The sequence below is a fragment of the Eublepharis macularius genome, chromosome 9, assembly GCF_028583425.1.
Source record: "Eublepharis macularius isolate TG4126 chromosome 9, MPM_Emac_v1.0, whole genome shotgun sequence".
In the NCBI taxonomy this organism is placed as follows: domain Eukaryota; kingdom Metazoa; phylum Chordata; class Lepidosauria; order Squamata; family Eublepharidae; genus Eublepharis; species Eublepharis macularius.
In genome coordinates, this window is record NC_072798.1 from 92,752,665 (window position 1) to 92,774,715 (window position 22,051).

Consider the following 22,051-nt stretch of genomic DNA (forward strand, 5'->3'; position numbering starts at 1 on the left):
AATGTGATAAACCTCAGGTCATACACACAAAAGATCCAAAGACTTGTGCAGTATTGTGCTCAAAAAGTTTCACTTTCATTTTGTACTGCTTGCCCCTCCCTCCTCACACTTAGTTTCTTCTTGTGCAGATCTATTCCACTCCAAACAATCAGAAAGATATTGTTTCTATTCACTGAACTTCTTGAAACTTAGCACTGGAGGGGTTGATTCTGTCTTCATAGGTTTGTAGAACAATAGGATTAAGGTCTTTTTCTCAACTCTGTTCATGTTATAACATTTTTGCTGTGAAGAAGAGGCATGTGATCTCTGCTGAGCTGACACAAATTCAGTTTTGAGAACTGCAAAACCAAGCATCTGTGATAATATCTTGTAGGCAGAGAAACTGCCCAATAATCTTACAAAAACCTCTGGAAGAGCATGACATTGTGAATGGATTAATGGAATTTATTTACCAAAAACATTAAACATATACAGCCTTATTCTACATAATTAAAAACTAATCTTTATTTCATGATGGATGGTAATATATTTTCCTCAAAAAGCATTTTATTTTTAAAAAATCCAATTTAAATAAAAAAAATCCGATTTTTTTGATTTTTTTAAAAAAATCATTGATTTTTATCCACCCTGGCTTGGGCTACAGTGAGAGGGAGAGAGGTGGGAAAGCCCCATTCCACAGTCTGTGCTGCACTTTTCTCTCCGGTCTCTGGATCCAACTCACTGTAAATAACTTGCTTTATTTCTGAAATCACCTATAAGACAGATTCTCAGAATCTTTCAGTGCAGTCCTAAGAAGAGTTACACCAGTCTAAGACCATTGAAATAAATGGGCTTAGACTGGAGTAACTCTGTTTAGGATTGTATTCTTAATGCCCATTTTTGTCCTGCATGTTAGAGGCAATTCCATTAATGTTTCTGAATAATTTTGTACTTTGGAGGGGTGGGCAGAGCTGCGCTTTCTGGGGAGACATCCCAAGGAAGAATGCCTCTAGCTTTTTACTGTGTCTCAGTAAAAAGTTTGCAGTTTGAAAATTTCTGTGTATTTTCTTTGTGAACCAAACCCACATACTTGAGTGTAGCTTGCTACAATGAGCTATAAATTAAGGTAGACATGGTGACAGAATCAAATAGGTGTGGTCCTCTCCATGGTATTTTCAACACTTCCTTGCTTGAAGTTACTGTTTTTGCAAGGCAGGGCCCAAGAACTGGAAATACTTGCATTTAATCCCGCGCAAATGTTTGTGTGTGAGAGGGGGAAAGAGAGAGTGAGATTATATATAGATCACACTTTAAAAAAAATGTTTGGGCTACCACACAATGTCCTTAAACCTGTAAACCATATGTAAAACTGATGCGAGGAGGGCGGAATAGAAATTGAAAATAAATAAAAATAAATAAAATAATTTTTGGATAGAAAAGTTAATGCTGTGACATGAATTACAAAAACTTGGGTAATAACGTATTTAAAACATGGCTTGAATTAAATACACCATTTCCCCAATTCAGCTGCAGCTTTTAAAATGCATGATCTGATATAGGAATTTTAGAATACATTCTGTTCGAAAACGCTTTTATTTTTCTAAATAAAAATCTTAATTTTAAAATTTTTAGACGTGGTAGCAGTTTGTTTATTTAGTCTCTAAGGCAGTTTTGTCTTGAAAAGATGAGGCAATTTGAATGGAATGAATTACTTTGTATTTGGTTTTACGAGAATTGTGTATATTAGTTTTTATTACTTGCTCCAGTCATAAAGTTGATAAACAAGACTAGTAAAATGCAAAAAAGTGTATTTTGTTTCACTGCTATCAGTCAGGATGTTTATAGGCATACTAGCTTGATACCCATGCTTCGCTATGGTATTTAACTACTTTAGCTCCAGTTATAATACTTACGGGTATGTAACATTTTTTGGTTTATGTTTGTTTTTTTTGAGTTGGCAACCCTAGTGAACTTTTAGGGGAAAGACTGGGAGATGCATTTGACCTCAGGACACATTCAGTGACTCACAATAGCAACTGCATATTGTTTAGAATGTGGGGGGTGAGGATCTACTAGGCCGCATATGCAAATGACCTCTGTGTTCCAGCTGTCTGGGGTGGGGTGGGGGGATGAGGTGTGGAATGTTGTGAGCCCCAATCATCCAGCATATGCAAATGACTTGGCCCAATCAGGGAAGAGTGGCTGAGCTGGCAGTGAGCCTGCCGGCCACACGGGGAAGCTGTATCCCTTTCGGAAAACACGTTTTGACCCCTTTTGACCCCCTTAGGGGGCGAATTTCTTAAAATCTCTTCTTAGTGGGTGTTTAAATCATGAAAGGAATTTCTCCCCAAAATTCATGTTTCTAGGTTTGGGCTGGGCGTTGATGAATCAGTCAGGGCACTTGCCTTTATATATATATAGAAAATGTTTTTCAGCATCTTGGAGGAAATAGAAAACCTCTTGTAGAACTTAGTTTTACTCAGGGTGTTTCTGTAAGAATGCCAAGCAGGCAAACTCAAGAAAAACCCCAGGAAGTCAAAGTGTGTGTGTGTGTGTGTTTTGTCTACATTGTATATTGTGCTTAGGACATGAATGTCGGTTATTTTGGGTAGCATCAAAGGAACTTTAAGTCTTCTCTGAAGAACTTTACTGACTTATTAATAGCGGAAGTGCTAGTTGAGTATGGTTAGTATCATTTACTTGCAAGTGACCAGGCAGGGAGGCTTTTACAAATTGGGAGAGAATTTGTTTCGGGTTGTATATGACTAACACCACTAATTCCCAGATAAATAACTGCCATGGCAAGAGGCAGAAGAAAGGGGACTTCTATGTATGCAGGTGTCTCTCACACTCCTCTGTGGTGACTATCGCGTTGCAAGCATCCATATACAGTGCTACTTATTTTGGTAATGTCACAATACCGGGCCCCCCTCCCCACGAAGTATTGAACTGGACTTTTTGTGTTTGTATAGATAGTAAGGTAGGGAAAATATTGGCCAGCAGATTATCCAAAATATGACCCAAAATAGCGAACAGAAATAGGAAATACAAAGACAAGAGTAACATCCAGCCCTCACTTCCTTTCCCCATTTTCCCAGTGACCATGTTCATTTGGAAGCAAGAACAGCTGGTAATTAAATTGCATTAAGCTTGCTAATCCTGCTGTGTCAATCGTTTCTGAATTCTGTGGGGTTTTTTTTTGGGGGGGGGGTGTTTAAATGAGTAAGTAGGAGGTAGCATAGGTGGGTATTGAATGGAGACCTTGATGGGTTCTCTTATTAAATAAATATGTTCCAAGTTTCTTTGTTAGAGCAAGTATCAACTGCTATTCCTGAAACTAAACCCATCACTTCTTCTTTACAGCATTTCCTTCAGCGTTCATCCTTCCCATTTCCAGAAAAAGAACCTCAGGGAAGGTCAGATGCACCAACCCTATTTCAGTTCCTTTTCTTTGGTCCACAAGGAACTTAAGAATTCTTTCTGAATCCCTTTCTGCTCAGATAAATAGTTTCTATATGTTGGAAACAATGGAAGATACATTCCCTTACCGGGTCATATATCATTCCAATTGTCACATTCTTTGCTTGTCACATGACAAGAAAGTAGAGTACAATTCTGTTGTCAATTTTCTGCGTTCTGGATATCTCGGGAAAAGTTTCTATAGTGATATCACTTGATTGATCGTTGTTTCAACAGCCCCTGTAAAATATTTCCTGCTAGTTTCAATGTTCACATTGTCTCTTTCTTATACACACATACTGATGTGTGTGAAGGATCTTGTAAGCCAGGTTTGCATATGGCTACTCGATTGGGCTGGGCAATAAGACACAAAATTTAGCCCAAATAAATTTGCCTGTTGTATGAGCATAATTCATATGGCCATTTGGGGAAGAAAAAGTAAACCTTGATAGTATTGGGAAACTTTATCCGTGTCGGAAGATCCAAGTTAAAATGTCCAGAAGATTTCTGCATTTGAGAATATGATAAAAATGTGTGTGTGTGTGTGTGTGTGTGTGTGTGTGTGTGCGTGCGTGCGTGCGTGTTTAAATCACATGTTTATTGTTGGGAGAAAAATAAATACATACTTCCCCCTGGGAGAGTGGAACGGCCTACAAATGTTGTTGTTATTATTGTTATTTATTACATTTCTAACCCGCCCTTCCCACAAGCGGGCTCAGAGTGAGGCACAACAGTTATAAAATACAATACAAAGATTAAATTGTACGGAACGTCTTTAAAGTTTATTTTCTATACCATTTCCACTTTCCTTTTATTCTGATGTTTTATAGAAATAGGAATTTTTACAGACCATTTAGCCTTCTGCCTTTGTGCAGAATGTACAAAAACAATAGCAGAGCAATAGAGTTTTTCTCTCCCTCCCACTACTGCTCCCTCATTATGGTGTCTTGTCTGGGTCAGAATCCTTCTGAAAAATAGCAGAATGCACCCAACAAACAGTCATTCTGTTTTATATTATTTCAAATCCCTGTTGTCTCTTTTCCTCAGTTTGCCAGACACGGTTGCGTATGGGCAGTGTGTTGGCTTCCATTCCAGGGGCATTTTGTCACAACGAGAAGGCCAGGGTTTTCCTCTCCAAATGTGCATCTGTCGCCCTGCCCTCTTTGGAAGAGCTAGCAGCTAAACATGAAGGGATTAGCAAGGAAACTGGGTTTTGCAAAAGCAGACATTAATTAGAAGTGCTATATGGTGTTTACTTGAACATCTCTGATTAGTTATGCAGAGGCTTTCTTTAAGAAGAGAAATTAAGAGTAATGGAGTATTAAGAGTTGATCTTTCCTTTCTTTAATATTTTGTGTCACTCAGTCCTGGAAACATGAATGAAATGCTTTCTGATCTCAATTGTGTAAATAGAAATGCACAAGTCCAATGACCGCAAAAACTGGCCCTTGCTTATCCTAGGCAATCTTTTTGAGTTGAGTGCTGAAAAAACTGGTAATATTTACCTTGAGCCCACTGAAATGCTGTCTGGATCGAAGCCATAAATCCAAGCCCGTTTGGTGTAGTGGTTAAGATCGCGGGATTCTAATCTGGAGAGCCGGGTTTGATTCCCCACTCCTCCACTTGAAGCCAGCTGGGTGACCTTGGGCTAGTCACAGTTCTCTGGAGCTCTCACAGCCCCACCCACCTCACAGGGTGACTATTGTGGGGATAATAATAACATACTTTGTAAACCGCTCTGAGTGGGCATTAAGTTGTCCTGAAGGGTGGCATATAAATCAAATGTTATTATTATTATTAATAATAACAATAATCTAGAGAAGAACAATGTAACGAGGAGAGCCTGTAGATCAAAACCCAATGCAGTTAGTGGCCAGTAGCTAAAATCCCTGATACGTGTGAGTGGACGGGCTTGTGTAGTTTCTCTATTGCGGCTTCAGTTGCTAATAGAGTACAGCGGTGGCAGGGCTTCCGCACAGCAGGTTTTCTTGGCCGTTTTTAAAGTGCCAATTTAACAGCATCCTTTCAATATACCATTATACTAAAATATGTGTCAGATTCTCTGAATTTCCAGCTTTCATTTTTTTTAAAAGTAACTCTCTAGATCATTGGGTGTGTGGAGATACGCTTTTTTGTATATAAGCAAGGAAAGGGGTTGGCGACTTTTTAAATGAAAGACGGAAACTCAGAGAACCTGATGCATATTTTGGTATGATGGTATATTGATGCAACACTATTAAATCTCTGTCTTTTTTAAACAGAAAAACTATCTGCAGTAGAGAGAGAAAAATAGCTGCTGTGGATTTTTTGGTTTTCCCCATTTTTCCCCCCAGTTCTTTTGAGACCACTTTTACCCCGAACTTTTCCTGGAAGCTTTGGATTCCTTTGTCCTGCCCACTCCCACCTACTTCCATCTCACTTTTTGATTATTGCGTGTTCATCATCAAACCACTTTCCCCCCATCTTCCCCCTCCTGGTTTTCTTTTCTTTTTTAAAAATCATCATTTTCATAGTGTTATATTGAACAACAATTGTAACAATATCTGCAGTGGATTCTCTGAATTCCTAGCTTCTAGTTGTTGTTGTTTTTTAAAGTCTCTAGACCATCCCCTTGCAGGGATATGCCTTTTTCTTTATATCTCTGCAATGGAAGGGGCTAGAGACTTAGATTTTTTAAAATGAAAGCTGGGAATTCAGAAAATCTGCTGCATGTATCGTTACAATGGTAAGTTGATATAATGGTATGAATGGTAGGTTGATATAATGCTATGAAAAAGCTATGAAAATGATGAAAGAAGGTAGATGAGGGTGAAATTGGTTTATTTTGTTTACATGCATTAAATAATCTGGATTTTCAAGTGCAGGGATAGGGAAGGAGGGAAAGCTGAAGATGGAGGCATACAAAAGATGGCTGGTGGGTGGGAAAGAAAGAAGGAAGCAGGAATAGGGGAGACACTATGGGGGCTTTCGGGGAAGGGAAAGAGGAAATAGTGGGGATGGAAGTTAGATGCCCCAGCAAGTACTTGGGGGTCCCCTGTAGGGTTGTCAGGTGTGTCCAGTTTTCCCCCACAGTCCAGTTTTTTGTTGGACTGTCCAGGAAAAAGAGCGTTGAAATACCGGACACCTGCCTGCGAGTTGGCTGCCCAGCCTCCTGCACCAGGAAATGGCCAACCAGCCAGCTAGCCCTCTTCCATGCCAGGGAAGTGGCTAGCCCTCTTGCCTGCCCGGCCTCCTGGACGCTGGAGAAGTGGCTGGCCCACTCGCCCCCAGCCTCCTGTGCACCTGGGGAATAGCTGGCCCACTCGTCCACCCGGCCTCCAGGGCACCGGGGAAGCCCAGCCTCCTGCACTTTAGCGCTGATGGCACTCCCAGAAGCGATGTCATGACAGGGCTGGGAGTGTGCGTGTGCTTTGTGTGTGTGCAAAGGCATAAAAAAAGAACGTTCCAGGACCTCCGTCTGGTTTTTGGGAAGAAGCCATCTGGCAACCCTAGTCCCCCGCTTGTTTGTAATAATTGTTGTCCAATGTATAAGAAAATTACTAATATTCTCCAGGCAGGATTAAATAAAGAATGCAGGTTAATTAAATGCAAATCAATGCAGATTAAATAAAGAATGCAGGAGGATCTAGTTTAATCACCCATGTGAACATTATTAGAGCAGTTTGCAAGTGATGCTAATACACAAACATAAATAAAGGATGACAGCCTGAAAGCTGGAGATATAGAGAAAATCTTTATATTAGGCCTGAGCTGCTTCTGCCAAGGGCCAGTTACCCATTTTGCTCTGATTGTAGACCCATTTGCAGTAGCAGTGGAGAGTCTGCATGGGGCTTCCCCATGCGTTAGCCGTGTTGTTTGGAAACGGCAAAAGAAAATGCTTTGAGAGTGTATTATAAAAGGACTGTTGTTTATTGGTGGATTATCAGCCCCTGATGATGTCTTCTGCATGAAACAAGTTGAAATATCTAGCCGACCACTTATTGGGCTATAGGGTCCTTCAGGTCCCCTTCCTTACCACCTGGACTCCACCTGTAAAGATAAAGAAGAGAATCAGTGATATATTGGATATATGGTGTACTTATCTGTGGAACTCCTACCTCATTGAACATGAAAGGTCTGCTGCATTCGTCCTTGGATGAATGAAAGTGTCTTGAGAATATACATATTTAAGGACTTACCTGTGGATTTATTAACAGAGCAATGTGTACAGAGAATTAATAGACTTTCTTCATATGGCTTCTTATTGATTACAGTATTAACAATACTTATTCATAATTATTTATAGCATATTTATTCTCGAACACTAGTCACTTTGCACTTTAATATATTGTTAATATTATAAATTGATTCATGTGCATCTTCCAGTTGTGGTTTGTCCACTGAGTAGTTTGGTTCTGGTTACTGGAGGAGCCTTCGGTTTGAAATCTCTAGGTGGGGGCTGGAGATCTCCCGAAATTACAACTCATCTCCAGACTACAAAGATCAATTCCTCCCCCTGCCCCCAAAATGGCAGCTTCAGGGTGGACTCTACTGCATTTAGGGTTGCCAGGCCCCCTACCCCCCAGGCAGGAGGTGGGAGGCCTGGCACTTACCTTCTCTTCACTGGTTGTTCCTGTCCTGCATGATGACATCACTTCCAAGAAGTGACATCATCGCATGGGCCATGGCCACTTTGGGAGCACTCCCACACTCTGCTGGGGCCCAGATCAGGTCTGGATTGGGCCAATTTGGTCAGATTGGGCCGCTGTGGAGCACGGGAACGCTGCTGCGCTCTGCAGTGGCCTGATTCGGGCCTGATCAGGGCCGTTTGGGCTGATTTGAGCCCGTGGGCCCAGGAGTTCACTCTGGGAGGCACGTTCCTTCCCCGCAGGTTAAGTAAGCGGGGACGAGGAATGCAGGGTGAGAGCAGGGGATCCCCCGCCCCCAGCGGGGGACTGACAACCTTAACTGCATGATACCTTCACTTCCCCAGACTCTGCCCTTTCTAGGCTCCACAACTAAATCTCCAGGAATTTCCCAACCCTGAGCTGTCAATCCTGTGACAAGTGTATGAAGATGTATGGAACCCCCCCCCCCCCAAGAACATCTGCTGTTTGGGACACAAAACGGAGCAAGAGTTCTGTGTTGATCAGCCTTTGTCTGTGCAGTACATTCACAAGCTCTACTCACCTAACTGGAGTACTGAGAAAAACTCTTATTATTGCATCATGCCTTTATTGTTTTGATTTGGACCAACCTTCTGAACTGCTTGCAGGTTAGTAGCTGTGGATTACAACAACAAACCAACTGATTAATACATGGGAGCTCTGGCTAATGTCTAGAGGTCAGCTCTAACCTTGCCGTACATGCCCCTTGCTTGCCGAAAAATAGAGGAAAGCTGGGGAAATGGTATACTCCATTCTGAATTACTGGGGTGGTCACTGTAAAGGCATCGAACCACCAGAGAAATAAAAGGATCTAGCAGATGGTTTTAGAAAACTGGAAAACAGAAGAGTCATTTTTCAAAAAATGTACGAAGAGTAGATGGCTTTTCAGGCATTCAAGTTGTTCTTGCTTGCTTGTTTAATGAGAGTCCCTAAGGCATGGGATTTGGATTTCAAAGCCAGATTCAAAAGGTTTTAATTCAAAGACCTGAAACAGGCAATCATTCTAGAGATGGAAAGCGTAGTTGAATCTTTCAGAATACTTATCGGCATGTGTGAATTGGTTCTACTGAGGGGGTAGAGAAATGATTTATCAGTTTACTTTGGGATCTTGAAACACACACAGAGAGATAATAAATATGTTTAAGGACTGTCTTAAACATATTTAGAATTTATAATCAGAATTAAGAAAGCGGTTCTGTTCTTTTGCAAATCTTGGAGATGGGAATAATTTGTATCTGCACAAATTGATCCATTCATATACTTAATTATACATTAAAGATTATATATTTAATTATGTGAACACTGAACCTTTACTTTGCCTTGTTTTGATAGGTACCAGGCAACTTATTTGAGCCTGTAAGGAATATTAAAGCCAGGGCTTTTTTTCAGCTAGAACACGGTGGCACGGAGTTCTGGCACCGCTTGAAAATGATCACATGGCTGGTGGCTCCGCCCCCTGATCTCCAGACAGAGGGGAGTTTAGATTGCCCTCCGCGCCACTCCAGCAGCGTGGAGGGCAATCTCAACTCCCCTCTGTCTGGAGATCGGGGGCGGGGCCACCAGCCATGTGACCATTTTCTCCAAGGGCAACCCACTGAGTTCCACCACCTCTTTTCCCAGAAAAAGCCCTGATTAAAGCTGTTTCAAACTCATGTCATTGAAAGGTCATTTCATATCCCATAGTTACACCTGAGCATTATCAATTGATGGATAGTATTATACAGCTTGAAGCACCAAGAGATTACCTTTCCATGCAGGCAGCACCTGCAGCAGCTATAAGAAGCAGTCTTAGGCAGCTCAATTCATACTATTCAGTTCACACAACATTCTGACAGGAAGGTGAAGAGAGATCTACAGATATCCTTGCTTTTGTAAACTGGTTTTATAATCTAACTCAGAGCTAAGCCACCAGTGACGCTTGACACTAGCTGGACACTTGGTCAACTTCCCTCACGTTTTGATGGGAAATGTAGGCAGCTTGGCGGAATGTTGAACAAGTGACAGTTGAAAAGTCCATTGGACAGCAGTCGGAGAGCCAAGCTGCAAGACCAGGATGCCTACATTTCCCATCAACACTTGAGGGGAGCTGACAAGTGTCCAACTAGTGTCAAGCGTCACTTGTGGCTTAGCCCTTAGAGAAAATGACCATTCAGAGGTTCAGTAAGTGAGTCAAGCACACCAAAATGATACAGTGCAGTTTTTCTTCTGACTCCCTCCGAGACAAACGATGTCCCGAATTCCTCATCCACGTTAGATCTCCCCCTCAAAAATGCCTCGAAGGAAAAAAGGAATTTCCAACAATTGGTGATCTCAGTGGACTACCATGAAGGCACGAAGTTTAAAAGCAGTAAATAGCTTGATGGCGAGAAAGATGCTGTACTGCACGACACTTTCTGAGTGTCATGGTAACCGGCATTATTAGTTATTTTAGGGGGAGAAATGTCCTTGGTTCTACAAACCACATGCTATAGAGATTGGTCTGGCATAGGAGACTCCAGGCATCCCTGAAGTAATTGCAGGTCAAAGGTCAGTGGCTGGAACAGAGGGCAGAGCTGGGATAAAGCCCAGAGGTTTCAAAGCCTTGTTTAACACTCCAGTGAGGAAACCTGTTGGACTGAGCAAGGAGGCAACTTCGTGACAGGTCGGCAGGAGGGAAAAGCTGTAAACCATGACTGACAGAGGCTGAAGGGGGTGATGCGCTGAGGAACTGTTCATGCCGGACAACAGCTGCGATAGCACAGCAGCCTTGGAATGCGGCTCCTTACAAGCTCCGTGTATCTGAGGAGAAGAAAAGGAATGAGGTGGAGGGAGCAAGCCTTTTGTCTTTATGAGGGCATGCTTTAGGAGCGGCTGGGGTTGCAAAATATGCTGAATTGTTGCCTCAATTTTATGAGGACTGGGAGCCGTAATGCGGTTTGTTGTGGTGAAAGCTGTATATGAATTAGTGTGCATTGAGAGAAAGTGGGCAATAATTCAGTTACCCATTTTGTCAGCCACAAAGCTGTATTTCATCAGGATCCATCCATTCCCCCCATTTCAAAGCTATAATTATCAAGCTGTTGGTTATCAGAGGTTGAGGGGGGATGTTTGAGGTATCCCCGATAAAAAGTCTCCTGTACATGCTTAAGGTTAAGCCAGATTGGTGTAGTGGTTAAGAACGGCAGGACTGTAACCTGGAGAACCGAGTTTGATTCCTCACTCCTCTGCTTGAAGTCAGCAGGGCGACCTTGGGTCAGTCACAGCTTCTCAGAGCTCTCTCAGCCCCACTCACCTCACAGGGTGATTGTTGTGGGGATAATAATAACACGCTTCGTAAACCACTCTGAGTGGGTGTTAAGTTGTCCGGAAGGGTGGTATATAAATCAAATGTTATTATGATGTTATATTTTAAGGTGTTGATACTTTTTTTAGCATGTTAAATTGGGGGGGGGGTGTCTTATTGCTTATAAGGCGGAAAACATCTAGAAAAGTTGGTTTGAGAGACAGTTCGATATTGGTCTGCAGTAGAATAGCAGGGTTTGAGTCCAATAGCACTTCAGAGACCAACAGGATTTTCAGATGAAGAAGGTAGCTTTGACTCTCGAAAGCGTAAACCCTTAAGCTTATGATTGTAAGCAATTATCTTGCATTTGGCAATGAAAATGGGATTCAGGAAGCTTTTGTCATGCAGAATTTATTTTATTCATTTTTATTTTATTTTTGTAGTCTGCCTTTCTCACTGACACTCAAGGGAGATTATAGAGTGTGAGTCAGTACAGTCTCAAACACATTTCAATAAACTATATAATAGGGTATATAAATACAAATGCAAACTGACAAGAATCTAATCTAATAGAGTTAAAGAAATGCTAAAAAAGAGCATAAGCAATTATAAGATTGACATATTAAGCAACATAGAAACTACCCAGTAGGCTCATCCTTATAGCAGTGTATGAAGCATTTCTTTCCCCTCAGATATATTATGGCTAGCATCCAGATCAGAGTGTATTTGTGCGATTTTATCAGCAAAAAACTTTGCAAAGGTATCACAGCTGTCTGTTCTTGAGACTGTAAAGATTCAGATTTAGGGGTTAGAAGATGTCGTGATACCTTGAACAGGTGGGATGGTCATGAACTAGCTGATGGAACGGTTGCAGAAAAATAATGTTTCTTTGCTGCTCCCATTGCCACTTCATAGGTCTTCCAGTGAGCTCTGTGGCATGTTCTTTCAGTTTCAGCGTGGATTTTCCGCTAGCATCTTTCTAGAAGTCTTCCAGCCCTTTTTACATCACCCAGTTCCATGGTAAAATGCAGGGCTGACTTCTGTCCCAAGGGTCAGAGAGGTTGGTGTGGAGCAATGTTGTCAATAGCTTTGAGGAGCTTCATGCTCCAACCTCCTACTGCAGCCTCAATAGAGTTAGTATTTGGAAGGTGTGGCCTCTTTTATGTGTGGCCTCTTTTATGTGTGGGGCCTGTCACTATTTGAGAGAGGCCTAGGATGTCAGGCAACCTATAAAGTCCTGTGTTGGGCCAGATGTCGATCACTCAGAACGAACGTTGAAGTCAACCAGAACAATCAGTCTAGGTGTTTCCAACATTACATCTGAGAGCATGACTGCAAACTCAGAAAGGATGCTTACTTTTAGGGGTGTGCACTTCAAGTATCCAATTTGGGGAAAATGCCCGAATTGGACCTGATCTGTAAAGATTCGGGGGTTCCAAATTGGAAACCCCAAATCAAAGGTTCACGAAGCGATTCAGGTAGCTTCAGGAAGCTTTGGGGGCTTTTCCAGGCTTCAACTGGCCCGCAGGGGAATGTCCCCCACAGACCAGTTGAAGTTTAAAGAGCTCCCTCCCACCACCCCGCTTACCTGTGCCTTCCTGGCGACAACGGAGGCGGCGGCGTGGGCCACGGAAACACTGGTTCCAGCATTCCCTGCTGCCCAGCTGGCCACTGCGGTGGTGGAGGAGGCAGTACGGGAGGCAGAGGCACCGGTTCTGGCCTTCCCTGCCACCCAACTGGCTGCCTCGTCGGCGGAGGATGCGTTGCAGGCGGCGGAGGTGCCAGCTCCAGCCTTCCCCACCACCCAGCTGGCCGCTGCATTGGCAGAGGAGGTGGCGTGGGCCGCGGAAGCACCAATCCTGGCCTTCCCCGCCACCCAGCTGGTCTTCCTTAGGTCCACGGCTAGGTAAGTGGGGTGGGGTGGGGGTGGGGAGGACGGGGGGACTAAGTGGGGAGAGGATGGGGAATTAAGTGGGGGTGAGGGGACTGGGATACAGCTTCCCCCCTCACTTCGGTATGCTCCGAATTTTTACGGAGCATACCAAAGCAATTTTCCTGCTTTGGGTAAACCCAAAGCGGGAAAACTAAAGTTTTTCCCCGTGCACACCCCTACTTACTGTAGCTCTGTAAGGTGAGTAAAGAAGCAGAATATCCTGTACTCTTCTAGACTGATTGCACATTCAACACATCTTTAAACAACATTCCATTGGTGAAGTGGCTTGACTATTTGAATAAATCACAACAATGCAAAATTAAAATACTTGTGTGACATTCAGGGAATAGACAGGAGAGTGATTCTTTATTTGGCGCATATTTGCCTGTTCTAGGGCATGGAAACTGTCTCTTGCCCTTTATTTTACAGCTTAGGAAGTACTGTTTGTTTCCCATACTTTCTCCTAACTGAGGTCATACTCTTAATTTGGTGACATTATTCAGGTTCCCCACAAAGGGTGATATCTCCTAAGTAGGAACTCCAGAAAATCCCAGATATTTGCCTCTCGCTTCTGCCTTTGCAGTATTCAGGTCGTAATCACTAAAGATAAAGATGACTCATCTTTTAGAAGTACATCCATGAAAGATTCTCAGCAAGTGCTAGTAAGAGTGTTAGAATAAGAAAGGTGTTTCTGTGACTTGCCTAAACAGAGCAGAAGGTGCAGAGCCCTTGATGTTAATTTTTACTTGACAGCATTTCCCCAGTTACATTCATCTACTGGTTTCATGATTTTGTCTTTTAGGAATGTTCATGTTTCCTGGATCTGAAGATTCAGGTTTTCTTTTGTAATAAATGTGAAATTGCCTTCCTCCGACACCATTGAAATAAATATATGAATGCAGCTCGCATTCATATCAGAGACTATAGTGCAGGGGATCTTCCCAGTGCAGTTCATGGTATTCCCAAGCGGAGTGCCATGTTTTTCTTTGACGGATTCATGTCAATATCATTATTTACTAAAACATTTGTGCCCAGCACTTCACAGCAATGCAGATGAACTGCAGACATGAAGCTGCCTTACGCTGTGAGTCAGTCAAGGTTGATATTGTCGACTGGCTGGCAGCAGCTTTCCAGGATCCCAGGGAGAGGCCTTTCACGTCACCTCCCACCGTATCCTTTTAGCAGAAGATGGTGAAGCTTGAAGCCGGGGACTTCCGCATGCAGAGCAGATACTCTGTCCCTGAGCCATGGCCCTCCCCCCTTACCGAAACAAGATACACTGAGTCAAGGTGGTTTCCAAAAACCTGACCAGAGAGGAACAACCAGCTAAAAAACAACAGTCAGTTAAACAGTCTCCAGTCCTGTAAACATTACACCATACACATTAATTATCTGTCAGTTGGTCACCTAAACAAGATATCCTTACATCTTTTCTGTAAGGAGGCAGACATGGGAGCTCTACGCATATTTTCAGATTCCATAAAACTGGGGCGCCACCAAGAATGAACCAATCTGGGTAGTAAATGAAAGGAAGTTCAGAGTCATTGACATCAGTAAGATTAAGTGGGTTTAAATTCAAGTGCCCCAACTGAATTGGCCTGTGCAACTAACTGTCATGAGGTTACTGACATATCTCAATAGTACTGAGTACGTATCTTAGTAGTATAAAATTGTATCGATGTATCTTAGTAGTATAAAATTGTATTGAGTACATATCTCAGTAGAATAAAATAACATTGAGCACATATTTCAGTTGTTTAGTATTGCATTCTTATCTCAGTAGTATAAATAGTATTGAGTACATGTCTCGCAGTGCAATCCTAAGCAGAGTTACTCCAGTCTAAGCCCATTGATTTCAATGGGCTTAGACTGGAGTAATTCTGTTTAGGATTGCACTGTCAGTAGTATAAAATAAATACATGTATCAGTACACTAAAATAGTATTAAATACATATCCCAACAGAATAAAATCACAAACTTTTGTTTTACTGTTATTTTTAATTCTTAAATTTTGTTTTAGTGTATGGCCTATAGGCTGTTAAGCTTGAATAAACTAAACAAAACAGAATAAAATAGTATTGAGTACATATTTCAGCAATATTAAATAGCATTTAATACCTATATCAATAGTATAAAAGTTTTGTAAACATAAAGAAATTATATTATTTATTAAGATACACAGAGACTAGAATTTTTCCTTCAGATCCAATATTTGGTTATAATTAATTTCCCTGTTTAAGTAGGATTTGTTAAAACCTGAATGTCTTTTTTCACTTTATATATTTGATCACAGTCACCTAAGCCAGAGCTAAATGTTTGCAGTACTGCCACTAACATCAGTGGAGTCCATTCATAACATCATGCCTAACTCTGGGCAGAGGTTGGTGACCCATCAAAGGAAGAATGTTGCCACAACAATTGTTAGGACAGGACTGTATTAGCTCATTGCTTCTTTGTCCTTTCTTCTTTGTTCTTATTCCTCGAGGTCTTCGGAACAGGGCAAGTTGTACTTTCATAAGTGTCCGGGTCCGAGATATGTCCTTCCTCATTTTAATGAACTTTCTCTTTCTCGTGCATGTATTTCCTCCTTCAGTGAACAAATTCCTGTAGCAATTAGTCACAGACTAACCGTCCACCAAACTATATGATTGTTTTTCCAGCGCAATCCTAAACAGAGCGACACCCTTCTCATTCTGTTGACTTCAGTGTAACTGTTTAAGATTGTACTGTCTGTTTCAGAAGAACCCTCATTTAAAATGTTCAACATTGTAATTTTTGAGGTCAGGGGAAAAACCCACATTATTGTGGGTTGGATTAAATAAAGTTATTTTCAGCGGATATCATGTATTTCAGAAAAGCCATAGCTGTTTGCATTCATGCCTGATTTCCTTTTGTGCGCTCCTCTGGATGACAAAGCTTTGGTGTCTGATACGGTGCTTTTGTGGTGATTTATTAACTGTGTCAGAACAGATGCTGAGAATGCTGGGAAAGCTGTCTTATATATTGTGACAGTTGATATTGATTATGACAGTTTCTGGACTCCAGTGGCTTCTCTCACAGTTGATAGCATTTTGGTCCTTTTAGAATACATACCGTCTGATGTATATCATTGTGCTTTTCCAACGGAAAAAGGGCTCTTTGTTCAGTACCTTTTCTTCCTCATAGTTATGTGAGAGGCGCCATAAGAATACATTGTGTTCCAAACAGCAGACTTAAACAAGCACTTCGTTGAATACGGTACTGGGAACCAGGAGCCAGCTTCGGACTTGTATCTCAATGTCAGGTTTTGCGCACTAAGCACGACTACTTAGCTCATGCTCTTCACTTCCAGAGTCTCTGTTCACTCTGTCTTTGAGTTCATTCACTGTAACAAGATGCATCCTGTATTTCCATTGCACTGAAACACACAGTTTACGCTTTTCAAAGATTTTGTGCAGAATCCGCATTTTTTAAAAACAACAGAAATTCTACTGTTGACATCAGTGGTGTGTGGACTGCAATCTTCTTTCTACCAATGTCAGTGAGAAGTTGTAATCAATTCCTAATGAATTTGGATTGCAGTCCTTATTAGCAGGGATTTCATTAGGGTGGAGGTTTAAAGATCATGCTATGTGTCTTTGTTTTTAATCTGTGCATTGGAAATACATCAAAGAGGGCCTGAAAAAGATGCAAAGATATTAAAGCTGAAAATGAGGCAGATTGACTAGTCTTGTAAATAAAAAAAAACACCCTAGCAGCTACTATTTTACTTTACTGAGTACCAACAGTATGTTGGGTACTGTCATCATCATCATCATCATCATCATCATCATCATCATCATCATCATCATCATCATCATCATCATCATCATTGTGGCGTAATGGGGCCTTTCCTCCCACTGGTAGACCCCACTCTGCCTACCCCTCCCTTGCCTAGCCCAGCACCTGGAGGGGCTGTCTCCCTTTCCTGTCTCCGAGTATTTGCTGCCACCACTGGCCCTGTATGGGGTCTTGGTTAGGCGGGACAGCCCCCTAACCTCCCTCCTCTGCTAGTGGGCCCAAGCAGTTGGGGGACTATGTGGAACAGAAGAGCTTTCTTCCTTCATAAATTCCAAAAATCATTTATTTAACTTCTAACTATACACAGGCCTTCATAAATTCCAAAAACCATTTATTTAACTTCTAACTATACACAGGCAAATATACAGTGAATGGAAGGAATAATAAAGCATAAACAGAAACTCCTACTCTATCTCCCTCTGTTTCTCTATACTCATGCCCTAATTAAATGTAGTGTAGGGCAGGCCCGATACTTTGATACCTGGGGTTACACTAGATCTACATCTCCCCTCAGAGCCATCTCTCCCTCCACTGTCCAGCCACCAACTGTCACTTTCCAACTCCCCTCCACCAACTGACTCGCTCTCCCTCCAACCACGTTCTACTCCAGAACTGGCCCCTCCCCTCTGCAGCCCATGGAAAGTTAACTCCACAAACAGAATGGCGTTTCTCCACAATCATCATCATCATCATCATCATCATCATCAATACTTTGAAGTCTAAGCAAATAAATTTACTTACCATAACTGCTCACAGTATGTTTTATTTGCATGATTGCTAGTTATACAACTTAGATAGAACTTGAATGTTCAGTTAATCTTTTCTTCATCATCGATACTTATATCTGGAATTCCATCATTATTTATCTTTTGAGGCATTCAAGTACATTTATAAAAAACTTTAGTTCAGGTGTATATAAATTTCAAATTTCATTTGGTGGGGGGGGGGCTGGCGGTTTATGGCAGTTACTAAAAAGTCGAATGCAGTGGGTAATTGGTTCAATCGGCTGAAGCAGTCCTTCATCATGGAATTACAGTTCAGTCTAGTGATACCATTTTTACCTTCATTGAGCTACTTGTGATATAATCCACTGTGAAGCCTAAATATGGTATATTGGAGCTTAACTGTGCGATCCTAAGCAGAGTTATACCTTCCAAGTCCCTTCAAGTCAGTGGTTTTAGAAGAGTATCACTTTGCTTACGACTGCACTGTGTAATTCTTGTTGTGCTTGCTCTTCATCTAGCAACAATTTTCCACCAATTCCCCCCCCCCCCACAAATGCAGGCTCCCATTCTGTTCCCAGGGGTCCGCTGACTCCCTTCTTCCCAGAGCTGTACTTATTAGAGAAGACAGATGGCTGCAGCAAGAAGGGTGGACGTGGAAAGTTTGTTTCCACAAACTTCTCTCTACGTGCAGTACCTAGAATCGAATCCACACCAACGTCTCAGCACAGTTTACTAAATGAGATGACAAAGGACCTTGCTTTTTTAAAAAAAAATTAGCAAAGTTACTTGTTTTCGTAAGTTATTCATGGGAGGGAATCTTTTTCAATTAAAAAAGCCCGCCTATCTCATTTGGTGCTAATTGGTGATGACCTTTTAAAGGTTATTGCTTTTGGATGAAAACGTAGGTGTGGGTGTCAATGCCTTTTAAAGGCTTTTGTTTTGGATACAAAATGTGAGCAGGGGGGTCAGTGGGGGGAGAGTGCAAGCCAGGAGGCAATTCAGCAAAGAGCACAAACTGTTTGATACTCCTGTTTGTTGCAGTCTGCCTCTGATGTTGAATGCTTTTAAGTATTTTCCTCTCTGTTCTGCTTGATAATCAGGTTTCAGAATGATTGATGGTAAAGGATGCAAATACCCTCTACTGATTAACTCCTAAGTCAGTTCTTGGAATGTATATCCAAACTGATCACTACAGTGACACCTCTACCTTTTATACTGGCCTTTTAAGGTGTTTATGGAGATCTTACAGTTCCATGTCTGAAGAGTTCGGATTTTTAAAGTGTTTTGCTGCATAACTATTATATGGGTAAAGTAAAAAAATATGTTAACAGAAACTGGGTACATTATTTTATTCAGTATCTAAGGTAATTTTTTAATAATTTGTAAGTTATATTTTTATAAGAGCAGTATAAAAAATTGGCTATTTGGTCTGTAAAAGCTATAACTAGCGTTTTCATTAGAATTTACCTACTTTCATGTACTATACAAGGTGTTGATATTTTCCTAAGCAAAATTAGGTTCACCAAAAACATTGAGACTTCCAAGGAAAAAATGTCAGTTACTTTATGAGTGATGAAGTGCCAGTTACATTTCTGAGGATACAGGAAAATTAAGTCACTGATGGAGAAAGGGGTGTTAGAAAAAGTAGAACCTCAAATGTCTTTTCTTTGACCTTTTAGAGATTAACAGGACTCCTAAGAACATTTCCCTGGGAGTAAAGCCCATTGAATAGACCAGACTAGGGTTCTGATTGGATTATTTTAGGAGTGCTGTCTCAGGGCCAAACTCAGTGCGATGGTGGCCGCCATTTTAAATAATGAGTTCCCACTTTTAAGAGTGAGTTAAATTCCACCATGGGTGGGGGGCAATTCTGGTTGGGATCACTGCAGGTCAGGTGGAGGGGGTTCTGCCTTTCCCTCTGCTGTTTTTCATACTCAAAATAGCACAAGAAGGGCTTTCTTTTTCCACACACCCAGCAGGCACCATTTCCACTCAGAAAAACAGTGCAGGGGAAGGAAGGAGCTCTCCACCCCCTACACACACCAAGGTGTTCCTGATCAAAACTGGGCCTCTCTGGCACAGTTTAAAGGAGTTCATGGGTGGGAACTCACACTTTAAAATAGCAGTGCATGCCCGGGACTAATTCAAGGATGCCCTTCTCATCTAGTTTGGCACTAAATCCCCATTTACCTAATACGTTGCAATTTCCTATACATTTGTATGTCTTGGTCATATCGCTTGCAGGTTAACAAAGAAAGGAAGAGAACTATTAGATAATAAAATTGATCTCAAAAATCAAGTTTCAATTTTTGCTGGGTTTTGAGATTCTAGGATACATGACTTGTAGCAGTTCTGTAGATCAGGTTTCTGATTATTGTGGGATTGGAAGTGTTGAAACTTAATGTAACTTTTTAAAGTATGTGGAATAGAAACCAGATTGTATTTTTTCCCCCATGACTTGTATAAAATTTCTGGAATCCCTCCTGGCTGAGTACAGTTTTAGTGCCTTGAGTTTGAGACTTATGTAGATAATTTGGATGTTGCTCTAAAGAAGGTAACGGTTCCACGGCATGAGCTGTGAATTACTAATTACTTCCTTCCTTGATCCTACCCAGGGCTTTTTTTCAGCTGGAATGCGGCGGAACGGAGTTCCGGAGCCTCTTGAAAATGGTCACATGGCTGGTGGCCCCGCCCCCTGATCTCCAGACAGAGGGGAGTTTAGATTGCCCTACGCGCCTCTGAGTGGCGCGGAGGGCAATCTCAACTCTCCTCTATCTGGAGATCAGGGGGCGGGGCCACCAGCCATGTGACCATTTTCTCCAAGGGCAACCCACTGAGTTCCACCAACTCTTTTCCCAGAAAAAAAGCCCTGATCCTACCTATCTCAAAGCTGTCAGGACCTGTTCACAGCTTTGCTTTTTGAGTGGAATGTGATAGGATAACTGCTGCTAGGGGAACCAGGTAATGCTGTTTTAGTTTATGTGCTCTTTCCAGCCCTGTGCAGCCATTGTTTATTTTTGTAAAGTTAGCTGGTATACCATTTATTGCACTAGCACCTGCGGTGATGTGTCATGCCTGTCTTAGAGAACATCCAATCACCATAGTGCATAGAAGCACCTGAGAAGACGTTTCTGGAAAAAGTCTCTGATTATTCTCTTTCTCCTTCCAGATGGTATCCACAGTGTTACAGCGTTTTGCACCTTGCGAGTGACCATCATCACAGACGACATGCTGACCAACAGTATCACGGTACGGCTAGAAAACATGTCTCAAGAGAAGTTTCTGTCTCCTCTGCTTGCTCTCTTTGTTGAAGGTGTGGCCACCGTGCTGTCGACAACCAAAGAGGGCATTTTTGTCTTCAACATTCAAAATGACACAGACGTCAGCTCCAATATTCTGAATGTGACGTTCTCCGCCTTGCTTCCTGGTGGCATTCGAAACAAATTCTTCCCCTCTGAGGACCTCCAGGAGCAGATATACCTCAACAGGACACTCTTGACGCTCATTTCAACCCAAAGGGTACTGCCTTTTGATGACAATATTTGTCTCCGGGAGCCTTGCGAAAACTACATGAAGTGTGTGTCGGTACTCAAGTTTGACAGTTCTGCCCCCTTCATCAGTTCGAACACTGTCTTGTTCCGACCGATACACCCTATCAATGGCTTGAGGTGTCGGTGTCCTCCAGGGTTTACGGGTGACTATTGTGAAACGGAGATTGACCTCTGCTACTCCAATCCTTGCGGAAACAATGGCCTTTGCAGAAGCCGAGAGGGAGGCTACACTTGCGAATGTTATGAAGACTACACAGGTATGTTCTTATATTTGTTTTACGTAATGAATCATTTATCTGTAAACCAAAAGAAGTCAGTATTTTCTTTCTCAGTGTTGGATACTTGGTGAATCAAAAGGCCACATATAAACTTAACCATAAATATAAAGAAATATTGAACAAATATAAATGGGAGCGTGTGTAGCTGCACCAGTTTTGTGTGCAAAAGGTCCTGCATTTGGTGTAGTGGTTAAGAGCGCGGGACATTAATCTGGAGAGCCGAGTTTGATTCCCCACTCCTCCACTTGAAGCCAGTTGGGTGACCTTGGGTCAGTCACAGCTTCTCAGTGCTCTCTCAAGCCCACCCACCTCACAGAGTGTTTTGTTGTGGGGATAATAATAACACACTTTGTAAACCGCTCTGAGTGGGTGTTAAGTCATCCTGAAGGACGGTATATT

General features: G+C 42.0%; 1 protein-coding gene across 1 annotated transcript in view; it reads left to right on the forward strand.

The window, feature by feature from the left end:
• CELSR1 (cadherin EGF LAG seven-pass G-type receptor 1) overlaps positions 1 to 22,051 on the forward strand; it is a 222,543-nt gene that overhangs the window by 74,926 nt on the left and 125,566 nt on the right. Inside the window, exon 2 of the mRNA XM_054988282.1 lies at positions 20,993 to 21,631. Within this exon, the coding sequence (XP_054844257.1) occupies positions 20,993 to 21,631 (639 nt within the window). The remainder of the gene's footprint in view (positions 1 to 20,992; positions 21,632 to 22,051) is intronic.